The sequence below is a fragment of the Podarcis vaucheri genome (genome assembly GCF_965113315.1).
Source record: "Podarcis vaucheri genome assembly, chromosome: 9".
Lineage (NCBI taxonomy): Eukaryota > Metazoa > Chordata > Lepidosauria > Squamata > Lacertidae > Podarcis > Podarcis vaucheri.
In genome coordinates this window covers 62,217,704-62,242,361 of record NC_138767.1, presented here as the reverse complement: position 1 = coordinate 62,242,361, position 24,658 = coordinate 62,217,704, and the positions used below count along the sequence as shown (strand labels likewise).

The 24,658-nt window shown below is 42.9% G+C and overlaps 1 protein-coding gene across 1 annotated transcript; it reads right to left on the bottom strand.

The window, feature by feature from the left end:
* Nucleotides 1–1,066: 1,066 nt before the first annotated feature.
* Nucleotides 1,067–24,658, bottom strand: UGDH (UDP-glucose 6-dehydrogenase). The gene is made up of 12 exons (XM_082238222.1): nt 23,519–24,658; nt 19,350–19,518; nt 16,886–16,987; nt 15,268–15,468; nt 14,931–15,128; nt 13,576–13,723; nt 12,980–13,074; nt 11,313–11,443; nt 8,425–8,558; nt 5,208–5,299; nt 4,992–5,102; nt 1,067–3,120 (listed from the first exon to the last, which is right to left on the bottom strand). The coding sequence occupies exons 2-12, from the start codon at nt 19,509–19,511 to the stop codon at nt 3,010–3,012; spliced, it is 1,485 nt and encodes a 494-aa protein (XP_082094348.1). The 5' UTR covers nt 19,512–19,518; nt 23,519–24,658; the 3' UTR covers nt 1,067–3,009.

Below are 24,658 nucleotides of genomic sequence, written 5' to 3'. Positions count from 1 at the left end.
ATGCATTGGTAGCATCCCTTAGTGTTTCACTACTTAAACATTGTTTTGTGAAAAGTTTGATCTCATCAGCAGGTGTGCTAGCAAACATTGGGATAGCAGTGTAGCATGGGCTTGTGATAGCATTATCAGCAATAGGTTGCAATTCCAAGATGTGGATATGAACCACACACAGCATTTACTGGAGCTTTTACACAGCAGCACTTCTTGTTGAAGAGGCATTGCACTATGAAACTTTCCACAAAAGAGCTCTTGCTCAAAGAGCAAACTCATTTTAAATGGAACTGTTCAAATGCTGCATGCATACACGAGTGTTTCTTTAGGATGTCACCATCACTCTGCGCACACACAAATTGCTTCGCAAAGGCGAAGGACCTCCACTGGATGTACAAAAGAAAACTCAGAAAATTTGGCTTGGTTTTTCTAATTAGTTGAGACTGACATAAGGTATATTTAATCAATTTCAAGAAAAGGGAATGGATCTTTATGGAAATGGAAATTATCCCTTACGGAGAAAGCAAAATTGATATTAGTATTTTGTCCAAACATAAACTGTTAGAAATTAAGCACTGCACAGCTGGGGCTAAAACCCAAGAATTGCTATTGATCTAAGGAGCTGTTTTATCAATTCCAGGGGGGAGAGGGCCTCTTTTCTAACCCCATCAAGTATTTTTTTAAAAAAATGCTGCATATTTCTATACTTCACACTTAAGTCTTCCATTTTGCAGTACTAACCCCTGAAATTTCTGTGTATTAATTTAGGGTTGGAAGGATGGATTAAAAAAAATTTTTTTTTGATGAAACAACTGTACCGTTATAAGGTGTAGTGAAGGTCTGTTCATTGTGGGTTGGGACTGCAGAAACCCTTCAAAAGATTCACAATAGCATGATATCATTTGAAGGTTATGCCGCATTGATAATATTTAGCATCCTTATTGATCCTTTTTAGGGCTGGGAGGAATACCATGGTTTTCATTATATATCTCACGCTGGGAATGTCCCCCCTGCCCCAAAGGTATTTAATAGAACCAACATAATACTGGAAAAAGCTAAGCATCACAGTAGACTGTTACCAATGAGTAGACAAAGATTTATTTTTGTAATCACAGTGAGGTAGTAAGCAGATTATAATATATGACATAAGGTTCTGTTCTGCTGGAACTCTGTGAACTTTTTGTTCTGGCAATATTCTTGAGCGTTAAGTGTTGAAACAGCAGTGGGAAACCACTGTGTTTCACGGCAGTCATGAATGATATGCGGTTGCTTTATGAGTGATGTCCCTTCCAGAAATTGGACTTAATGCAAAAAAATATGTTAATGAAAATGGTTTGGGAGACTGTTTTGCCAGAAAGCAGTTCTAGGGAGCAGTGCTTGCAGTTGATCAAAGGAAAGAGGAAGGATTGTGAGCTTTTGCTCTGCTTCCACTTCCAAAGTATAAGAATGTAGGAAGCCCAAAAAACAATTAAAAACAGGTGGCCGTTGTATGACTTTTAGCAAGTTGAATAGAATTGGGGATGTAGATTAAAGAGCCACTAACAATGCGCTGATTGGAATTCCCCTTCCTAGCTCAATGCCCCAGTAATGGGGAAAGGAGGAATCCGCCTGTTTTTACCAACATGCAGAGCTTTCACTTTAAGAACCCTTGCTCTAGTAAAATTAAATCTATGATCTAGAGAGAACTGGACCTGGTGTGATCTTCTAGTAAAGACAGTATTTGCTGTAATAGGGATTTGACTTCAGAGCCACTGCAGAAACTTGGAAAAAACACTTATTTCTGGATGAAATCAAAAGTTGTTGAAACCAAATAGAAGCAGCTTTTGGCTACAATCGGAAAGTGAAAACTTCCTTATTCTCTAACTTTCAGCAGAGGCTGTAAAAGCTACTAGCCCATACTTGTGTACCTAAGAGAATAAAGTACAGACTCCATGTTATAAAAAGCTTATCTGCCTGCTTGCCTTGGGAGGGTTTTTAATGACTTCTGATGATCAGGTCTGTGGCTAGTTACAGTTGTGCTGTAATGGTAGAACAGTTTGTAAAATATAGAGCACATATCCAGACCATTCCTCTTTAATAGGGCTCTCAGGTTTGTAAAGTTATATTGCATATGATTCATATACTGCTTAGTACCATATTTTCAGCCAGTTCTACACTTCTATAGAGGCATGTTATTTTATAGACAAGAACCTGCTGCTGAAAGGATAGGGTAGGAATGAGGCAGCTTGTCCCAGGCAGCAAGTCTCAGAATAACAAATAATCAATCATTGATTTTATTTTAACATTACCACAAGGAATGTATTGACCTCAGGCTGCTTTCTGATCCCAAAAACCCATCTCTGCAGCCATCCCAACACCAAAATAGGAAGATGTGGTGTTTCATGGGAGCAACAGACCTTCCATTGAGCCCCGTGGTTCACATATTATGGTAAAAAGAAAAGCTATCCTTGAGCAAGCTGCCCACACCTGCCTAGAGTCAAATTAAAATGAGCAATGTTGCATGGCATAGTACAGATTAGTGTATCAAACAAGATGGGAAAATCCCTTGTTTCTTTTGGATTGCAACATACATCATAAACATTTAAAGTGCAGTTTGTAAACCTCACAGAGTAGGAAGTCTTGGAAGGTTGAAGCTGAGTTTATATATATATATATAAAATTACTAAAATCATCTATGACTGTACAGTTTTTCACTTCAATGACAAAAGTTCCAGTATTATAAAAATAGAGATTATAAAACAGATTCTGGATTGAAATGTCCCAGCTACAATGCTATTATTGAAAAAAATGTCTTCATTATGAGAAAATATTCAGCATGATTCAGTCAGAGTTAAGTACTTTTTAGTCCTGTTGATCTCAAAAGGAAATATTTGAGGACATGATTACCTGTCCCATTGATACCAAAAGGACAAGCACTTAACTTTGGCGCCATTGTGTCCCATTTCCCCCCGTTTTTTTGTTTTAATTCATGCTGGTTTACAGCTCATATGGGAAGAGCCCTTCTGTGACAATTGAAACCTATACCCTTGGCTTCTTGAGAGGAGGATCTTGCAAGCTAAACTTTGGTATGTCACATGAAGAAGCAAACGGAATCCTTTTTGCCGACACCTTCTTCCCAATTGTCTCAATCTAAAGGGAACAAAACATAGGGATGTTAAGTCAGACAAAGTATACAATCGCTGGTGTTCCCAAAATGATGTTAGGACCCAAAATGTGATTTCACAAGTGCCTTCTGAAGTCACACGGTCCTCTTGGGCCAGTTCAGGCATCAACTCCCCTCCCAGCCCCAACATCTCTAATGTGCTAAGACTGAGAACATGCTTAGGTTTGTGTGTTTCTACCAGGTTCTGATCAGTGCATATAGAAGATCCCTTGTTTTAAAATGTAGGAATTCTGTTATCCTAAATGTTGCTAGTGCTACAGAAAGGTTTCAGTATCTAGAGTTCAGGGACATCTTTCCTTCAGATATCTGAACCAGAATATTCCACAACTATTGCCTTCTATGCCAGATAAATGTTGCAAAGACAGGGAGGTTGTATGAACGCCTTAAGCTGGTTCTCATTCTCACAAGGTGTATTAAGATCCTTACAATGGTATTAATGAGGGAACTAAAGATAATTTACTCCTGTCCCCCACCCAAAATCAGGACCATGCACATCAGATCGACCTACGCAATGCAGACAATGGTTCACCCCAAATCAACCAGGCACACCTGAGACAGGAAAATGAGCTCCAGATTGTGCTTTTATATTGAAAGAACATGTGATCTTTGGATGAAGAGCGGTATAGAAATTTAACAACTAAGATAATAAATGATAAATAACCCGGGTTTCTAGCCAATTTGATCTGGACGAAAACCTTTTCATTATTCTGAATGGGATGGTCAGCCACATCCTTGGTGTGAGTACAAAGCTTTCTGCTGAATCATCCTTTATTTTTTCTCTAGTTGCTTGCCAAGCCGGTGTCTCTCCGCCCCGCCCCCCTTTACAGTAACTCAGAATATTGGCAACTTTTAGGACAAAAGCATGCAAGTTCATGGTAAGGTAAGGTAAAGGACCCCTAGACAATTAAGTCCAGTCAAAGGTGCCTACAGGGTTGTGGCACTCATCTTGCTTTTAGGCCAAGGGAGTTGGTGTTTGTCCACAGACAGCTTTCCGGGTCATGTGGCCAGCAGGACTAAAGAACTTCTGGCGCAACGAAACACCGTGACAGAAGTCAGAGCGCACAGAAATACCATTTACCTTCCTGCCGCAGTGATACTTATTTATCTACTTGCACTGGCGTGCTTTTGAACTGCTAGGCTGGCAGGAATTGGGACACAGCAACAGGAGCTCACCCCGTCACAGGGATTCAAACCACTGACCTGATTGGCAAGTTTAAGAGGCTCAGTGGTTTAGACCAAGTAACTTAGCTACATCTAGGGATGACTCAAGGTTTGTGCAAAGGTATCTCCACAGATAAGTGTAATTCACTGCTGCTTGAAGACTCTGGCATGGCCCAAGGCGCCACCACAGTATGCAGCCTAAGGTATGTATTGCCCAAGATACTGTCCAGGCCCGCCAACATCCTACAAACCAATACCTGCCTGGAACAACACGGGTAATCATTTCTATGTTCTGACTTATCATATGGCTTCAAGTTACAAGAAAGGCGATTCTAAACAAACATCAGGAATAACTTTCTGAGGGTAAGAACTGTTCCGACAGTGGATGGACTCCCTTGGAAGGTGGTGGATTCTCCTTCATTGGAGGTTGGATGGCCATCTGTCATAGATGCTTTAGTGGAGATCCCCGCATTGCAGGGGGTTGGTCTAGATGACCCCCCCAGGACCCCTTCCAACTGTATGATTCTATAAAGCCCAGAAAATACGCAGTACACTCAGATTAATACCAAAAGAGGCCATATTGGTGTAGGGATTGAATATATCCTTGCTCTGTTTCCCTCTAAAGCCATGCAAGGATTTTAATGTGAATTAGTGGATGGGCAAAAGCAAAACTTACCTGGAAGCCAATGCCCTGCAATTCATTATGAAGGTCATCAAGGACTCTTCTGCCATCAAAGATGAACGCTGGCTTCAACATCTTTTTGTGAATTCGCTCGTAATCCAGCTCCTATATACATATATAAAAAAAAACCCAACAACTCAGAGACTGTTTCAGGGATGGCAGTTGCTAGCCCTGGTTCTTCTGAATATTGCTAAATGGCACTCTGTTTACCTTAAACATGTCCCACTCGGTGCAGATAACTAGGGCATGGGCTCCATCACAGGCTTCATACGGGTCTTTGCTAATGGTGACCAGTCGAGACACTGTAAGGAGCAGGGAGGGAGAGAAACAGCAGGACTGTGAATTGATTTGATTATATATTTTTTACTTAGTCAATCTTTATTGAGTTAAAATGAATACATCCATACAGTATTTGCCATTACAAGCTTACAACATAAGAAAGAAAGAAAGAAAAATGCAAGATAAGGACAAGTGTATAAAAATCAAGGGGAAAAAAGAAAAAAACATACATAATTATGGAATTCCTCAACATTAAGTATTTTGTTAATACATTGATTATTCACACAATTAGAAATAAAGTGCTGCAAACATTTAAAAAGACTTCCAGGTATTCTCATTGTATTTTATCTGTTATATACATTATACCGCAGTTACCTGTTTCTTGTGATTTTTCATTATACCTCAGAATTTCAAGGAACAGTCTAATTCTGCCAGATTTCTGTTTACACCATAATTTTCTAAGTATTCTTTATATATTCTCCATTCCTTATAGTCTCTCTGTTTTGTCTGACCTCTAACTTTTTCTGTCATCTTTGCTAACTGCAGATATTCTACCATTAGATTCTGCCAGTCCACTATACAGTGGTGCCTCGCAAGAGGAAATTAATTCATTCCGCGAGTCTTTTCATCTTGCGATGTTTTTCGTCTTGCGAAGCACAGTCCGTCGCAACTGCGCCTCTTCAAGCGGCTTTAAGAAAAAAGCAAACAAACTCGCAAAGCAAGCCCATAGGGAAATTCGTCTAGCGAAGCAACGCAAAAAACGAAAAACCCTTTCGCCTAGCAAGTTTTTCGTCTTGCGAGGCATTCGTCTTGTGGGGCACCACTGTACTGGGTACTGATTGACTCTTCCAGTTTCTTGCCACTAATATTCTGGCAGCTCTTATCCCATACATGGTCAATGTTCTTTTTGATTTTCCAAGTTCCTTTGGCAGCATGCTTAAGAGAAAAATTTCCGGTCTTTTTAAAAAAGCAAGTTTAAGTAGTTTTTTGAGTTCATTGTATATATTATTCCAAAATTCATGGATTTCTATACAATTCCACCACAGGTGTAGCTAGGACCCTTTCTCCTTTTTACATTTCCAACACATGGGTGATCTGTTTTTATACACTTTGGCAAGTTTTGCCGGGGTTTGATGCCATCTGCACATCATCTTCATAGTATTCTCCCTGAGGTTGTAACTGTGAATTGATTTCAATGAGAGATTTGTGGCACCATTTTATGCCAAACATTTGCCGGCACAGGGTCTATGTTGCTGGCAAAAACAAACCACAATGACACGTGCAAGCCACTTGGGGAGGCTTTTTCTGGCTGAAGGAGAGGATGAAAATGTTTTAAATCAAGGCCAGATACACCGCTGCTGTAACGGACTCCTAGACAGTTAATTCCAGTCAAATTTGACTATGGTGTGTGGCGCTCATCTCGCTGCTGTGATGGATAGGCTTCAGATGCACTGATGGAACATGCTGCCAAGCATTCCGCAGGCTGGTCTTGAACCCTTGGCCCAGAACGGCTGTGTGTGATGTCTGAAGGCATCCCAGCCAGGAAACTATGTGGGTGTTGGGTGGTGATTCTTCCTCCCCTCTTTGGGCTTGAAAGCAAAGGTGGTAAAGGCATAGGAGGAGCTCCACACCCCTGCCTGGAGGGCTGCCTGGGGACTGGGAGCAGTTGGGCTGTTGGTTGCTGTGCCATTGGGGCTGATGCAATGGCGGCATCATGGTATGATCCTGTGTGATGCTTATGTGTCGATGCTGGCATGTGTATGTATCAGTTGTGGAGAATTCATAACCCCCACCCACCCAGTGTATGGGCAGTATCTGGATATTGGCAGTAGGACAGTCCCCGACTGGTGGGCACTGGCAGTTTCCAGGGACACTGGGGACATGCCTATTGTTTCCCTGCCATGTGCATTTTCTAGTTGTGCATTTTGCCCCTCCTTTTCCATGCTGAGCACACACTGGTGACGGCAGCTGTCCCACCAGTTCAGCAGCACCGTCTTTCTAGTCATAGTACAGTGACAGCCTAGGATTACTCTGCACTTAGAAAGCATAAAGGACTTTGACTGGGCAATAGCTTGCGATCTCTGCTATTATACTTCAGTATGCAGTTACAGTCAGGACTCTGTGTACTTTGTACTAATAAATCAGTAACTAAAGCTGAGCACTGAGGATGGCTGAATTTTGGCTGCAGCACACCTCAAGTGCTGAAAATCTTAGTCAGCAACTCCTCTGACACCCAGCATTTCATCAGACATTTCCTATACATTATCAAGCACAAATGTATAGTGATGAGGGCCAGAAACATGCTTTAAAACTCAAAAAACCGAGATTCTCTGGACCCCACATGCCATATTATGAACTGCCCCAACCCCACCTTCCACAGATACACAGCCTACCTACAACTTTAATTATTATTTGTTGTTGCTGTTTAGTCGTGTCCGACTCTTCGTGACCCCTTGGACCAGAGCATGCCAGGCACTCCTGTCTTCCACTGCATCCTGCAGTTTGGTCAAATTCAACTTTAATTACAGCCTAACAAATCAGCTCGCTTGCCTTTTATGGTTATCAATGGGAGGCCTGTTCCATTTGAGCATTTGAGTTGTCAGCAGTAAGGAACAGGAGTTTTCCAGTTTATGCACAGTCCTGCGAAACTACCTCTTGAAAGAGACACATCGGTGTTCTTCACTTCTGACTCTTAAATAGCTTTACTCCAAAATGTCCTGCACTAGATGGAAGGAGGAATGTGCTCTAGGTTTTGCTACTGTTTTAAAGGGTTTCCCACTGATAACTGGGAAACACTGGCCTGAGAGTGCTCCAGTTGGAAAACAGCCTTTACCAAAGATGTCATGGACTTTGAAGACACTCAAACTCAGGACAAAAGGGAGAAGTGTGCTAGGAGGAAGGCATGCTTGGCAAACCCTCACCTGTGATCAACTCCTGCCCAGAAACCTATGTCCACACTGTGGAAGGACGCGTGAATCCAGAATTAGCCTCCACAGCCACTTAGAGACTCGCTGTTAAGACTGTGTTCATGGAAGACAATCGGCTACGAGTGATCGCCAAAGAAGAAGAAGAGTAGCTTGTTTTTATTGTACAGACAAGCCTATACTCTCAGAGCTGGAGGAGCTTGTAAAAAGCAAGCCCCACTCACCTTGATCATCTTCAGATACACCTGGATGAGAAAGATCTAGAATGATTTGTTCCTTTAGCACTTTAGGGTCGTAGATATGAAGTTTCGCTCCTTCATCCATTAAATACTTGCTGATGTAGATGCTGGAGGACTCTCTACAGGAAAAAACAACAACCCCATCAGCTTTTTACTGAGAAGGCTTCATGAGAAAGTTGCATTTGGTAACTACAAGCTGCAATGTGATTTGTGGAATGCAAGTGGGCAGGAGGTAGTTGGTGTCCTACAGGATCTTAACTTACTAAGGAGTCAGTCCCCTTGAACACAGTGAAACTTTATTTCCAAGTAAACAGACAAAGGCTAGCACTATAAATTTGGCATCTGAAGCCTCCCGGAAATCAAATCATTTGCATGATCATCATGATCGGACAAACCTGGGGAAACAGTGTCCCTTGTTGTCATAGTCTTATCTTGCAAGAGTAAGTCTTATATTGTAAGGTTTTGCTACTAGCAAAACCAAATGAATAAACAAGGAATAGAAACAAAACACAGCTTTTCAGAAGCTTTTCCCACCTTGCCACAACATTTTTCCAAGCTTGCCATTCTGCACTGTAAAGGTCTCAAAAAAAATGCCATCTTTTCCTCTTAAAAGCTGTGGTTAACAGAGTTTTTGTCAACTCAAACGGTAAAATCAGGGAATTACTGCTGAGTCATGGCCTTGGCTTACTCTGTTAATACCAAAGCCATAAACAGAGAAGGGCCACTCCAGGCCAAAGGTAACTAGAAAAGAAGTTATCAGATGGCAAATTAGCTCCAGATTGTACAGAAACTACATTATATTAGAGCCAGTGTCTCCAGAACTTTTTTTAAAAATACAACTCCCTCCTCCTCTGTGTCTCCCTCTCTCTGTCTCATAATATTCCACTGTCTTAACATGAGCCTTAATTAAATCCCCCTTTTAACTTGTGCCAAATCTGATCTTCCACGTCACCTGTTTATATGACCAAAATCTGTTTTTCACTGCATTACAACTGGATACACAGTTAAGCTTCCACTGTATGGTCCGTTGCCCCATCGGACTGGTTTTTGATCTTTTGTGAGGTCTGTAGCACTAAAACTCAATCAAGCTGCACTACTGAGCAACTGGATGAACATCTGTCTGCACAGTCAGCTTTAAATGTGCATTGAACTCACCACAAGCCAAGAACAATTGCTGGGCAGATAAATCAGAGCTCCAAATAAGCTAAGCTCGGGTAAATAAGAAACTTCCATCAATTTAACAGGTCAAGGGGAAATTATCTATCCTATCAGATAACTTGTTATCCAATTACCTGGCTTGTATCATGAACTCAAAACCAGGAAAGTTACCCTTTTGTTCACTAGAAACTGGTGTCTGCCACAGAATTCCCATTCTTAACTATCACAGCCTTCTTTTTTTCATGTTATAACAAGAAAGTTTCTAGTTCTCAGAGTCCTATAGATGACATTTCGAACCCATAAAGATAGAACCTACAAAGAGCAGAATGCAAAAAGTACTTTCACAGGCACTTAGGGCTTGGACATACCTAGTGGGATTTTTTTAATCTTGTTATTTTCTTTAAAAAGCAACCCAGCTCCATGCCATAGCACAAATTACTTCTAAAAGTCACCTTGGTTTCAAAAGCAGTTTGCACAAGTGTCTGCAGGAGCGGGCAACTGTTTAAGACAAGTCCTAGGGCACAAGGAACTAGTTGTGCAGTTCTTGGAATACTGGCCAGAAAAACCCCCCTCTTTAATAGGGCAGAATTTCCACCTTGAGTCGGAACCTCTCCCCATTTTTGGGAATCTCTATGCAACATATCCCTCTGGGTTACAGGGATGATTGATGGGTGGGCCAAAGAGGCTGGAGACTGCCCAGGGGGCATGGGTAAGTGGCTGCAAGAAAACCCCAATGGTAAATGGGTCACAGGAGATCAATGGGCCTGGGAGAATTTAGCAACCGTTTCCTGCAAATTGCCCCCTTTAGGGAGAAACTCAGATTCAGAGAAACCTGTGTCTCAAGGCACAAGCTTGTTGCAACATGCGCCAACTGCACAACTCTCTCTAGAGTTAAAAGTGAGGGCCAGAAGATGGGAGGAAAGAGGGGGAATTCCCTGACTCAACCAATCGAGGGTCAGGGTCAGGGGGAGAAAATTGGTGAGCACAACCCTCTCTCCTTGGGATATGGGAGCATCCCAGGCAACTGCCATTCCCCATTGTGGCGCAGTCCCACATGCCCCATCCAATGTTTTCAGAACTGGTAGAGGAGTTCCCCAAGATGCAAGGGTTTCTCCTCCAGTGAATCAGTGGGAGAAGCAGAGGCTCATACGGCATATTCCTTTACTTGTGGAGTTCTCCTCTCCATAAGCTACATCACTGCTTGGAAAAGAGATTTTAAAGTTCACGCAACTGAGAATGTCCATAGGTTATGCAGCAAGACTGTTAAAGGGACCTCGTTCAAAAACAAAGAGCCTTTTGAATAGAAAGATGGGCACTAATGCTGCAGTAGTAAACAAGTTATTGAGGTTGTATGCAACAGTGTTGCTCCACTGGGGGGGGGGGAGACTTCTGTCAGCAGAATGGAAAGCAGCTGTGTCCAGCAGTTTCCCCTCCCTCCAACAGCCTCCCGAGCACACCCACTCACCCAAATCTTCCTCAAGGGCTTCCTTCCAGAGCAAATTTAGGGAATGTGCTGAAAACAGCTCCCCTCTTTACTCTGCTGATGGAAGCTTTATATCAGTGCAACACCTAAGGGTACAATCTTTGGCATTTATTTTGGGAACAGTGTCCTGTTTTCCTCTGAACGCAGGTTGGGTCTGTTTTGGCTCATGGCATGAAGCAGCTCAGAGAATGGGTAACTTTTACAACTGCGGCTTGAGCTCACTTTGTGTTACCTTGTGTCTCCGGTGTCTTTCTTGAATGCAAATCCCAAAATAGCAATCTTCTTGTCGGTGACAGTGTTAAATAAGCTGTCAATAATCCGAGAAGCAAATCTTCTCCTCTGATAGTCGTTCATGTCGATCACCTACAATTGGATTGGATGCAGAGAGCCACATCAATGGTAATATATAAAAAAATTGTCCAGTAGCACCTTGGAGACCAACTAAGTTTGTTCTTGGTATAAGCTTTTGTGCACATGCACACTTCTTCAGTTATATTTCGACTGCGTCAGACCAACACGGCTACCTACCTGAATCTATATCAAGGGTAATGCAATGTTAGTAGTAATTTCCATGAGTTTGCGCTTGATAAAAGGAGTGCGCAGGATCTCAAACGCCAAAGGATAAAGAAAATGCATGCAGATCAATTACATGTACACATGTGCTTATTCTGCATTAATGTACATATTCTTCCTAGTCATATTTGGTCTAAAATGGTTATTTTAAAGTAAGGAGCAATATCATGGCAGCAAAGCAGCTATTTGGGCAAAGGATTTGATCACAGAAGGCCATGATGGGGATCCAGGTAGCAGAAATGCCCACCAAACTCCCACTCTTCATCACTCAGCATTTTCAAATGTTTCTCTACAACAGGAGGCTGGATCTAGTCTTCAGTTAGTTGCACTTATGTCCTATAGATTTGAATGAGAGCAATTATTATCATGACTAACCTGTGCCGCTGATTTCAATGTGACTTAAGTTCAACTAATAGTCTGGATCCAACCCATGCTCTTAAAAAATAATAATGAAAAGGCCAATGTGGCTAGTTAATTTCTGAACCCAATAGGAGAAAAAGCCGATCTTGTGATTACTTCAAGCCTGCAGGACCTTTGGTTGTAGAAATCTGCTTCCTCCCCAGTGCCAGAGGCCCATTCCACACCAAGAGGTCAAATTTCCTGGGGCCCTAGCTTCCTCCTCCCTACCAATTTCTGCAAGTGGAAAAAAATGGATCACTAGTGGCCTATGTCCTACCCTCTGGGCAGTCTGACTTTCAGAAAGAATCAGAACTAGGCGCATTTTGTGAGATCGATTTCTGGGACTACTTTTGTAGTTGGGTGAGGCAGACTGCTTAGGCTGTCAGCTTCACCCTAAGCAATTGCTGGTGCAGATTCTGTTGTATACTGGCTTCTCCTTCTCCCTGCTAACCCTGAACTTTGTAACTCTGGATTTTTACTTTATAGAATTATAGAACCCATTGCCAAATCCACAAATTCTCTACGGGCACTCCAGCTACTTGCTTCCTCTGGGTAATTTCCTTCCTGCCTAAAAGACTGGTCCAATATGCCCAAAGTGCTCATCCAGGTCCTTACTGTGCAGTGCCCTGTTGGGTTCAATAGGACTTATTTCCAAGCAATGCATTTGATGTAAAACTGTCACTCAATCCCAAAGCTATATAAATGAATGAAAATGTTGCTATATTTGAAAGTAGTTTTTCTTCCCAATCGGAACTCAAAAGTGATTAATAATTTGGTCCTGAAAAGCAGCAAAAGGGGTATTAACAAAAGTATTAGTGATGTGAAAATAGATGCTATTCTCAGTTCTAACAAAACTCTTGCTAACAAGGTAGGAGAACAATTATATTAATTATTAAGAGATTTCATTTCCACTGCATACATTCTTACCTGTTGCCAGTAACGAGCGACTTCTGACAAGTTCAGAGCCTCACAGAGATAAACCAAATTCAGAACATCTTTTTGAAAACAGCTCCCACCAAATCCTGTATGGGGGAGGAAGAAACCTCATTACTCCACTTGTATGATTTCTCTTTGTGCACTCTGATCCTAGGTACATTTAATGAGATGCATACCCCTAAAGAGTTCAATAGAGCTTATTCCCAGGTGTTTGCAACCTTAAAAACACCTGATGGGTACCTTTATATCCAGCAATAGCTAACCCAAAAAACTTATTTGCTTCAGGATCAATGCTGACCAGTTTTAAGAGCCTTCCAAATAAATGAATATGCTTAAGAAATTTCTATCCCGAGAACATTCTATGTCCTGTTAAAATAAGCAAGATTCTGTAGCTAGAGTCCAAAAAAGGATTTACACATTTGGAAAACGTAAAAAAAAAAAAGGCAACTGTTATTGAGAAAAATCTGGGTTGAAGACCAGACTTAAGAAGGCCACAAAACTCATGTTTAGAAAGGCCTGTTGTCTAAACACCATATTGCCAAAAGTCACAACCAAGACAGAAAGAGAGAAAGAAAGAGAGCATTTACCAATACTGGCTTTCAGAAATTTACTTCCAATCCTTTGGTCCATTCCAATGGCTCTTGCAACTTCTTCAACATCCGCACCTGTTGCCTCACAAAGAGCACTTATGGAGTTGATACTGCTGATTCTCTGGGCGAGGAAAGCATTAGCTGCCTGGAGATGAAAAAGAAACAAAAAACAACCTCAGAATGTTACTTTCTGCTGAAATTAATGGCGGACGACAGATTAAGTATGACAGTACATCTATTATGGGAGCGGAATGTTAGAAAGTGGGTCCTAGAAAATCCATATATCTTTATTAGCAAAGCTATTTATTGTATTGCATCTATGTTAGAACATAGCTACTTTATAGGAGCATAATGACTTCTTTATCAGAACCACAGTCCCCCACACAATTCCCCGATACCAGAAGCACATATGTCTTATCACATTACCTGATAGTGTAACTTGGCACTGGACAAAGAAATAAGTATTCTGAGATACTGATTGCCAAGTTTACTTCTAAAGCCAGGAGAGCCAGTGACAGGCCCCTTGTTTTGGATCTCTTCCTTTATAAACCCACCTGGTGTTGGATTTAATTTGCTTTAGGTTTTCTAACAGGCACTGTCTAACCCCACCAAAATGAAATAGGGCTTGTTGCAAAATTCTTCTGACGAAGGCAGGTAGTTTGTGCTCAATCAGCAAAATCAACTTTAAGGTACAGTCAAACCTTGGTTGTCGAACGTTTGATTTCTGAAATGTTTGACAAACCGCAGACTGAAAGCGGAGGCCTCAATGCAGCAGGGAAGCTCAAAACAGAAGCCGTGTAGCATGTTCGGCTTCTGAAAATCATTTGAAAACCAGAGCAGTTACTTCCGGGGTTTTGGCATTCAGGAGCCGAAACATTCCAAAATGGAGGCATTCAGGAACAGAGGTTTGACTGTAAATAGCAGTGGGATTTTCCCAAGCCAAGGCAGCAGTTTCAAGGCTTATTCACATGGGCTGCTCTGCTACTACTAAGGACCTAGGTACTCCTAGGGAGCCTCTGGCTGCTACTGACTTAGCTACCCTGATCTGACCAGTGGGCCACACAGTCTTGGATAAAGCAGCTGAGGACTTGGGATCAACATGCTACAGACAATCACACCATGTAAATATTGCCCAGATGCCATCAACCTTTGCATGATGCCTTGGGAGTTTGAATCAGTGGTGCAGTTCAAAAGCCTTTTTGTGGAAACAGACAGATGAAACTTGCTTCTTCTCTGATATTTTGTAACAGCGCTTTTCAGAGGCTAACAAAATACCAAAGATCTAACACTGCTAAGCCGATACTTCATACTTTCTCTACTTTGTTGATGTCATAATTTCGAAGGATACCAACCAGTTTGGAAAGTTCAGATGACCAAGTGTTGGTTGTAAGGATTTTCTCTTTGGGCACCCACTGCTCATAGACAGCACACAGAGCGCGAACTGCTTTCTGACCCTCGGGCGTCTCATCTCCACCAATCAGCACACGGTCTGGATTCTTCAAGTCTTTGATTGCTGTGCCTTCAGCTAGGAATTCTGGGTTAGACAGAACCTGCACACAAAGACCAAAGACTGATCTGAATCACAGAATGATAAAGTTGGAAGGGACATCCCTCGGGTTATCTAGTCCAATCCCAAATGCATTAAAAGAGAGAGATGAAAATGCACTCAATTCAAAATGGTTATTTTACCTGCAAATTTAAGTCAGGTTTTGTGTTGGCATCAAATATACGACGAATGCTCTCCGCAGCACGGACAGGGACGGTGCTTTTCTCAGTCACAATTTTGTATCCGTTTGAGTTTTGCACGATCCGTCTCGCACACGCCTCAATGTATTTCAGATCTGCTGCCCGACCTTTTCCCATGCCATAGGTCTTTGTTGGGGTATTAACCTGGTTGCAGGTATAAGCAAAGGACATTTATTTAGGAGGTTGAAGAAAACATTGATATCCCCTTTCTTGGCTGTCATATTAATGTAAAATTCTCATTCAACTTTGGCTAACTAAGGAAACCAAATTTGAAAGTCCAGATGTTAAAATAGGTGCTACAGTGGTGTATTTGCCTTCAAACCTACAATCTCAGTTCGTGTTTGAGGAATAATATCAGGCAGGGATTCAGCCTGAGTATATTTATTAAGCTGCAATCAAAGGAGGAATTTTCAGGGATTCCACCAGAGGCCTCTTCAGCACAGCTCAATGTTGATTATGTGGCAAAGCCAAATGCCTATAAAAGCTTTAAGATCAGACTAGCTCTCTCACCTGCTCAACTTAAGGACTCTGCTGTTCTTTTTTTTCCTCTTGAAACAGGCCACCTCTCCCAAAGAAACACAGAAACACATATAGTCACACAGCTTGCATGCACCCTAATTTATTGAATGAAGAAAACCCTTTCTAGGTTTGGGGAGTGGGGGCAGGCTTCACAGAAAAAGTAGTTTAAAATAGTTTAAAACAGGCCTCGGTACAACTTGCATCCTCTTTATGTGAATGGCTACATCCACGAAAAAGAACTGCCGATATAATTCCTCCCAACATAGAGAGATTTCTGTTCCATTTGTTCATCCAGCTGCTGGCTGGCACAGTGAATGAAAGAGCGAGCAGAGCCATCTATCACAACACAGCTACAAAAGAAGTATCCCTGAGCTCATGCCCAATTTATGAAAAGGCCATTCATGGTATCTCTTCAACTTTAGTGCTCTGAAATCTTTATTCTGGAGGCAAAATTGCTTTTTGCTTCTCCTTTGAGTCATTTTCTCTTAAATTAGGAAAAGGAATGCATTTCAGCAGCTGAATCGTCTGAATCCCAACACACAAAAAGAATTCTGAACATTGATTTCCAATTTGTTGATTATCTAGAACGTACTGTTAACAAGATGGGAACTGCAATTCATTTTTCAAAGTCCAGTCGGGGGTGTTCTCTCCTCACCCCCAACACTTTTTATTGGATGGGCTTTGACTCAGTGACGGAGTACAGTACATGTTTTCCACACAAAAAGTCCCAGATTTAAACCTTGATATTTTCAGGTAAGGCTAGGAAAAACTCCTATCTGAAAGCAAAATTATTCTACCATTTAAATCTGCAGGCACCACACAAAATTGTCAGTGCTGCTACTATTTATATTTGTGCTTGTGGAACTCACAAAAAGGGCAGAAAGGTTTTTGTATACATATCTGTGCAAACCACTCCCTCCCTAACATGAACCAGCCAGCTGAGAGTAGCTTATTGAGACAGATGGAGAAAGAGACTCTGTTTTCTCCCACTTCCCAAAATTCCTGCCCCTAGCATTATTCAAGGAGGAAAGTAATTACTTACAGAAATAAACACAAGATCAGCATCTCTGATGGCATCATCAATGCTGGTAGAAAAAAAGAGATTCTTTCCTCTGCAGGATTCTACCACTTCTTTTAGCCCTGGCTGGAAAAATATTGGCAAGTTATTTAAGGGTTAAAATGTGCTTTATACCTGAACAAGCAGCATGCATTCCCCATAAGAGACCCCCAAACCCTTTGATGGAGATATTTTGTTCTAACGCTTGCCTTGTGGTCATGAACAAACCAGGAATCATTGTTCAAAATAAATTCTAGTTTGGTAAAGAAGCCCACTTCAGAACCATGGTGTGAAGTCGGTTTGTTTTCCAATTAACTGGAGTTTATTATAAACCAGGATTTCTGGCCTGCAGATAAAAATGTCAAGAATCAGGGAAAGCAAAACTGAATCCTGGGCTCATTGTTCCTCCCAGCCTCTGTGGGAGGAGGAGAGGCGACTGCTCAGGCCAGAGGCTCTGATGGGCTTGCATAAATTCGTACATGCAACCCTAAAACATGGTTTAGTATTCTGTGCAAACCCAATCACAATGTCTGGCATGTACAGTGGTACCTCGGGTTACATACGCTTCAGGTTACAGACTCCGCTAACCCAGAAATAGTACCTCGTGTTAAGAACTTTGCTTCAGGATGAGAACAGAAATCGTGCTCCGGTGGCACGGCAGCAGCAGGAGGCCCCATTAGCTAAAGTGGTGCTTCAGGTTAAGAATAGTTTCAGGTTAAGAACAGACCTCCAGAATTAATTAAGTACTTAACCCGAGGTACCACTGTATTAAGAAGCATACCCAGTTGCCACTGATCCATCTCAGTATATATACTTTATACTCTGGATTAAAATTTAACTCATCCAGAGAAACAGGGCTTTAACAAAGGCCACTTGCCATTATTTACCCTTGATGCAACCTGAACTATAAACTCCAGCAGCTGTTTTAAGAGTAACATATTCAGGTTATAGGGCTGCCATAGGGCTGGTTTCCCACGGGATTTCAAAGGTGGTGCTTTGTCCTGGATTTTAGGCAAGTTTTTGTAAAAAGAAGCTCAACAATGTCAAGAGTTTCCTTTGAAAAGCTCAACAACATTTGATAGCAACCCTACCAGGTCATATATTCAAAAAACAAGGAAGCACTTTAAATCTCAGTACCGTATTTTTCGCTCTATAAGATGCACCAGACCACAAGACGCACCTAGTTCTTGGAGGAGGAAAACAAGAAAAAAAATATTCTGAATCTCAGAAGCCAGAACAGCAAGAGGGATCGCTGCGCAGTGAAAGCAGCAATCCCTCTTGCTGTTCTGGCTTCAGCGATAGCTGCGCAGCCTGCATTCGCTCCATAAGACGCGCACACATTTCCCACATGGCTGTGCTTCTGCCAGTGTACCCTAAAACAGCATTAACCACTGCTCTGATGCCAGTGGCAACCACTTCCCCATGTCTTGAAACAGACATGTTTCCCATTAATAAACCATTTGTGAGGTAGATAAAATTGAATCACCGCTCTACAGTCAGAAAGAATATGCTGACTCTTCACAGAATTGTGCAATTCCTGGATGTGCAATGCATGTTCATTTTAAATAACCAAATGGCAAACCCAGGCCCTAATTAGCAAAAGAATAATCTTTCGTAAAATGTTATGTTCTTTAGGGAAGCCTGAAAATAACCAGATCTAATGCCCTGTCCTGAAGCATCTAATCCTGTAAACTTGGAACAACTTCCAGCCATTAACATTCAAATCAATTTTGTGCCTCATTGAGTGTCTCTTGTTCCTTCTACAAACAAACTTGGCTACTTTTCTGGCTCGGGGAGCTAAGCCACATCAAGGAACTCAACCCTTTCAATGACATGGATGTGTTATATGACTCTTACACATAAAAAAAGAGGCCAGAGTTTTTCCTTTGAATTCCAGGTCTGCGTCCACACCTGCAGTTTTAGTTATGTTTCCCTCCTGCTACTTGTGCAACTAAAAGAGAGCAGTCCACACTCATCCTGTGATATGTTGCTGGTTGTGCTCCGTTTCCTAGCGCAAAGTTAAGCACCTCTTTAAAGGGGCACAAATGATTTCAAGCTCTTAGAAGTGTTGCATATGACTCACTGCTTAGTCACCGTCCAAGCCCTCCTCTTTTGCTATTATATTACTATTAAATTCCCCTTCCATCATGAAGTTCACTAAGTGGCCTTGGGTCAGTCACTATTGCTCCGTTCTACTCAGTTCATTTGACTGTTGTGAAGGTAAAATGGGACCACCCTGAACTCCTTGGAGGAGTTGCTAATACATGCTAATACTGACAATAGCATTAAAGAATAGCTATACCAAAAAGAAAAAAGAAAAGAAAAGAAAAGTAAAGGAAGCACACATTTTTGGAGGCACCTAACAATGAGATACAGCCCAGAAGAGATATGTGACATGACAAGTATAGTAAGGTAAGAATGGAAAACTGCAACATTAAAATTCAGTTACCTCATAAATTGGAAGTGTATCGGAATTCCATGCGTTGATTCTAGCTTCATTGACATCAACAACTGTGACCTTAATTTTCGGACACATATGTGCAATGACAGAACACGTTGGTCCACCTACATAACCAGCACCAATGCAGCAGATTTTCTTAATTTCAAACATGATTGTTCTGGTGAGAAAGAAGAAAAAATTGGGAAACGTTCAGTTTAAAACTACTGTGAACGCTAAAACCCAGTCACATTCTTATATTGCGCACAAATTTAAAAAGGAACATTTTCGGATATTTAAGTGCTCCTACTTATTCACAGTAAATATGGCATAAAACATTCTCCGTCTCCATTTGGAAGCGTTTTAAAGCCCGGCTTACGCCAACTCAGCAAGACATTTAACAACATCTGTGAATCATTATGAAGACAGCAACATTTTTCTAGCAAGACCAAGTGAAAACACAAGTGTCTCCGTTGTAGAAAAGCGTTAAACAGCTTCACAAGCAAGTATTTGTGGGGGCTACCTCACCCACATAGCTCACAAATACTGCTTCTCCACCCCGCAGCTGTAAGAGCACTGTATGTTTCCCTGCTGGGGAAATCGAGTCTTGCACTACGGCAGCTACAGAGTTCTGTGCACACTGCTCTCCTAATCTTTTTTTCTTATAGTAGACTAGGAGTATGAAGGCGCCCAAGCTGTCATAAAACTGTCCCTTACCCAGCCAGGGAAACAAGGCAACACTATGGCAATTGCCCGTGTGGTCCTCAGTCAGTATTCTGATGGGGCTGAATGCACCATTGGCCTCTGACTCAGTGGTCCTTGCAAATGCTGGTTTTCCCTAGAAAAGTGGGATATCACAATCATCCCAACTGACCCTGCCTCTCCAGGAACATTCATGCGTTGGTCATCACATTTCTATTCTTGCCTTTGTGCAAGGTGTGTAGGCTCCGAATTTGTGCAATCCAAACCTACGCACAAGGTAGGCACCTATGCAAAGTGCTGAGAGGCCCCTTTGGCACAATATCAACCCTCTTCCCTCCCCCAGAATCCCAACGTCTCTCCTGGACACAATCACTGAGCAAAAGAGTTTTCAGAATTAAGAGAGATCTGGCAGGCATATAACTGGTAGGAGGAAAAGAGGCACAAATGAGGTTGTGTCTGTTGCTAACCAAGTGGTTTTAAAAAAAATACAGGCCTGTTAGATGAGAACCAGCCTTTGCAAAGAGCCACAGTATGGTACATTGCAAGTCCTCCTCCCCTAGATAAACACTGTAGGCTTCTCCAGCAGCTAGAGTGAAGGGCCTATATTCACAGACAAATTCAAAAGCTGCATTGTAGCCACAAAATAAGATTACCAGCTGATGCTCCCAAGAGGCCTTGCTGGAGGATGACTGAGTTACAAACCTTGCAAGGGGAATGTCAGAAGAACTCCAGGCAGGCTTACATGGGCAGCTCAAGATAAGAGTATGGAGAAAAGGTCCGAACATTACAGTAGCATTCAACCCCTTTCTCAAGATGTGATATTAGCAACGGGTTATTGTTGCTCTTCAGGCTTACAGAGAGAAATAAAAAGAGCCAGTGTGGTTGAGTGTCAGACTACGACCCAAGGGTTCAAATCCTCACTTAGCCATGAAGTTCACTGTGTGGCCCACCTCTCAGCCTAACCTCACAAGGCTGTTGTGGGGATTAAATGAAGATGGGGGAACCATGTACACCATTGAACTTCTTGGGGGGAAAGGCAGGGTATAAATGCAATAAATAAAATAAAGGAACAGAACAGAATCTCAGGCACCGTGTGGTTGCAGGCAAATTGACATAGGAGAGATACTGAGTTTTCTTAAGGAAAATAGAAGTAAAAGTTTTTAAGGTCAACCGTTATTAGTGTTGTTAGCTACTGGCAAACACACAAGCCTCTCTGAAACAGGATCTTTTCCCCTGCCAGCAGAGGAAAATGAATCATTGAACTTGGATGGAATGAGGAAAGGGGTCTGTTGTGCAAGAGACAGTCAACCGAATACGTGAGGATTTCAAGAACTGGTTTGCCTTGTGCTTGCTTGTGGCTTAGCCGCTCAGAAGCTGCCCCAAACCGTTCAAATTACAACATTTCTCAGTTTTCCTTCTTCAGGCAATTTGTTTTGGGGCTGGTTTGATTGGCTTTCTCTCCCAGCTTCCATACTTACCACTGTACTGCGGATCACAAGTGGGGGGATGGCTGCTGCACTAGGGTCCTATTTGCAGACTTTCCATGGACATCTGGTCATTCACTGTGAGAACAGGATGCTGTCTTACATTTGATCCAGCTCTTCTTATATTATATTCTTATGCTGATCAAATTATTCAAGCTACCAGGAGAAGGTGTGTGTGTGTGTGTGTGTGTGTGTGTGCGCATGCTAACATATGTTCCAGCGAAAGACTCATTGAAAACATGCAGTCAGTGAAAAGAACAATCTTCTATCTTTTTTTACCTCTGTAGCCAATCATGAGAATGCAGTTTCAAAAGTATGGAATGCCTATACTAACGATGGCTAATATTTTATGGATCTATCTAATAACATTTGCATAATTATTCCAAGAGTTCAAAGCACTTCACATGCCTCAGCCTCGTCTAGCTGTAATCCTGATAGCAATCTCAAGATAAGTCCATTATTATTCCCTATATTGCAAGGGAGGCTGAGCCCAACTAGTGAGCTAACTCTATATAACAAAAGAACATGGGCAGAGCAATCCTATACCAATTATAAGGACAAGATATATCACTGCTTTGCTAGTGGAATTGCTGCTCTCTCAGTACAAAATCCCTCAATGGTGCCAAAAGACAGGAGGCACATCCTAGTGCCCCTCTCTGGGAAGGGCATTCCATAGGTCTGGTGCCACCACCTGGCACAAGACAGAGAAGCCCCTGTCTTGAATATGGGGGGGGGTACCCAGAGGAAGGCAGAATATCTGAACATAAAGGGCAGGATGATAGGGAGGCAGATGTCCTTTCAGGTACTAGAGGGAGCTCAGTCCCAAATCGCAAAGGCCTCAGTCTGAAGGTAACACTGGCGCCAATATTCTGGGCCCAGAAATAGACCAGAAGCCACTATAATTATTGAAGCATTTGCTACAATATGAACTTGAGTTAGTAAGAGTGCTGGATTGGAGAAACCTGGCTTCAAATGCTTGCCTAGTCACAAAGTCCACCAGGTCAGTCACTCTCAGTCAAATTCACTTAACAGGGTAGCTTTAAGGATAAAACACGGCAACTTCCATGTAGAGTTCTGAGAAGCTTTGAGAAAAGGTGGGATACATATGTAAGTAAATATTTATAGTAAGAACAGTTCAGGAATGAGTATAGTAAAATGGGATGTGTTGTTAAAAATTAGTAGTGGCAACTTATAAATTTCCTCCTGATTGACTTCCAGAAGACACACATTTTGCACACAGAGAGTATTAAGTGGCTGTGGAAGTTATTCCAGATCAATTTATAGAGATCACAGACTGGTGGAGTGATCTTTGTGCAAAATAAATTATTATCAAATACTTCTAAAGAGGAGCCCCATTTTTAACAAACCCCCAAAACGGACTCACTAGATCTATATGCAAGCATCTGTAAGGAGACAATGGGAGCATTTCAGAGCAATTCTGAAACAACTGCTTTCAGAAGAACTGAAGTCTCAAGTTATTTGGAGTCTTAAATTCCTGTGTGTGTAACATGTAAGGGATACCACGCACCGATAGAGGAAGCAGCATTGCAAAGCGGTTGGGGGGGAAAAAAACCCACAAGAGTCATTCAAACGCCCTGACAAAGGCAGGCTTAGTCGTCTTCTGAAAAGGGAATAAAAAAATTCCTTCCTGTAGCACCTTAAAGACCAACTAAGTTAGTTCTTGGTATAAGCTTTCGTGTGCATGCACACTTCTTCAGATACCTAAAAAAAGGGAGTATCTCTGGCATGCCTTAGATTAAACAGCAAGCTCCCAGGGAAAGCCATTAAATTTAACATCAAGGAAAGGCGAAATATAGACGGAAACCCAAGGCAATACACACCCTTAAAGCTCCTGCAAAATCAAACCATCCCTTTGTCCGGTAAGAAAAAGGCTTTGGTGAAAGGGTTTCATCCTGTGCAAGGGGGGAAAGCAACCCCGGGAAAGCAAAGAGGAGAAAGTCCGCAAACATTTTAAAGAGGGAAAGGAATACATACAGCGATCCGCGGTCCCGGTGCCTTGGATGGACAGGAAGCGAAGGAGGCTGTGCCGCAGATGGACGGAGCAGGAGCGGATGCGGCCAGGCAGGGATCGAGCAGGCGAGTGGATCCCAGGCGCCGGCGCCGCCCCGCTTTTAAAGAGCCGCTTTCCTCTATTTCCCCCCCGGAGGGCAGCGGCGGATCCCTCCCCTTTCCCGCCCGGGCAGTGGGAGGGAAATGTGGGGCCCGGGGGCGGGAGGATGGCGAAGATCTGGCCGGGAGGAGCGAAAAAGGAAGGCGGCGATCGGGCTAGGAGATCTCGCGCTGCGGAAGAGCCAAGGAAGATTCCGCCGGCATGTTTGGGGAGTTTGCAGGATGGATGGATGGATGGATGGATGGATGGATGGATGGATGGATGAATGAAAGCGGGTTACTGGGAAAGCCGTACTGGGATGGCTGGGAAAGAGCGAGAGAGCTGGAAGAAATCCGCAGGGGGGCTGAGAGCGGCGGGCGGCGAAGGATCCCTGGATCTCGGAGGGAGGAAAAGCAAAGCCTATGCGAGGGATCGGGGACGAAAAGAGGTGGCAGTGATGGGGAAATGAGATTTATTTTTGGAGCCTGGAGGTATTTGGAGGCGGCCAAGGCGAGCAGCTCCTACCAGAGAGAAGAGGCGGGGAGATTTATGGGGAAGCATAAAATGCGGATCGGAATCGTTTGGGAGAGCGAGGTGTCCTCAAGGATCTTGAGAGGACGAGCGGGGTCTCTTATTCTGCCTCTCGCTTCCGCCTCCTTCCTCTGGCGAAGGTGCTGATATTTTTATTTTTAAAATTAAAACCCCACCCATTTGGCTAGGTTTCCCCAGTCACTCTGGGCCGAGGACCCCAAGCCCGGCCTCTACCTTCTCCCCCAGCGAGGAGGCCCAAGAAAACGCTGCTGCCCGAGGCCTAGTCGCCTCTGGCCTCCCGCGCTAAGGGAAGCGGGCCGGGTGTGGCGGCAGGCAAGGCTTCCGGGGCCGCTTCGGCCTTGCTGCTGCTGCTGCCTCGGAGCTCGGCCTCAAATCCCTGCTGCACACCCAGGCGAGCGCCCTGAAGCTGCGGCGACTACGAGAAGCGCTTACGCGGCCCATCTTCCCAGGCCCGCCGCCTCAGCGACGTGGCT

Excerpts from the sequence above, each read along its gene's own strand:
- UGDH (XM_082238222.1), bottom strand. The coding sequence starts at position 19,511 with ATGTTTGAAATTAAGAAAATCTGCTGCATTGGTGCTGGTTATGTAGGT. Across the intron at positions 5,103-5,207 it reads CCGAGTGGGACATGTTTAAG|GAGCTGGATTACGAGCGAAT; the intron begins GTAAACAGAGTG and ends ATATGTATATAG. Across the intron at positions 3,121-4,991 it reads TGCAGGGCATTGGCTTCCAG|ATTGAGACAATTGGGAAGAA; the intron begins GTAAGTTTTGCT and ends TGTTCCCTTTAG.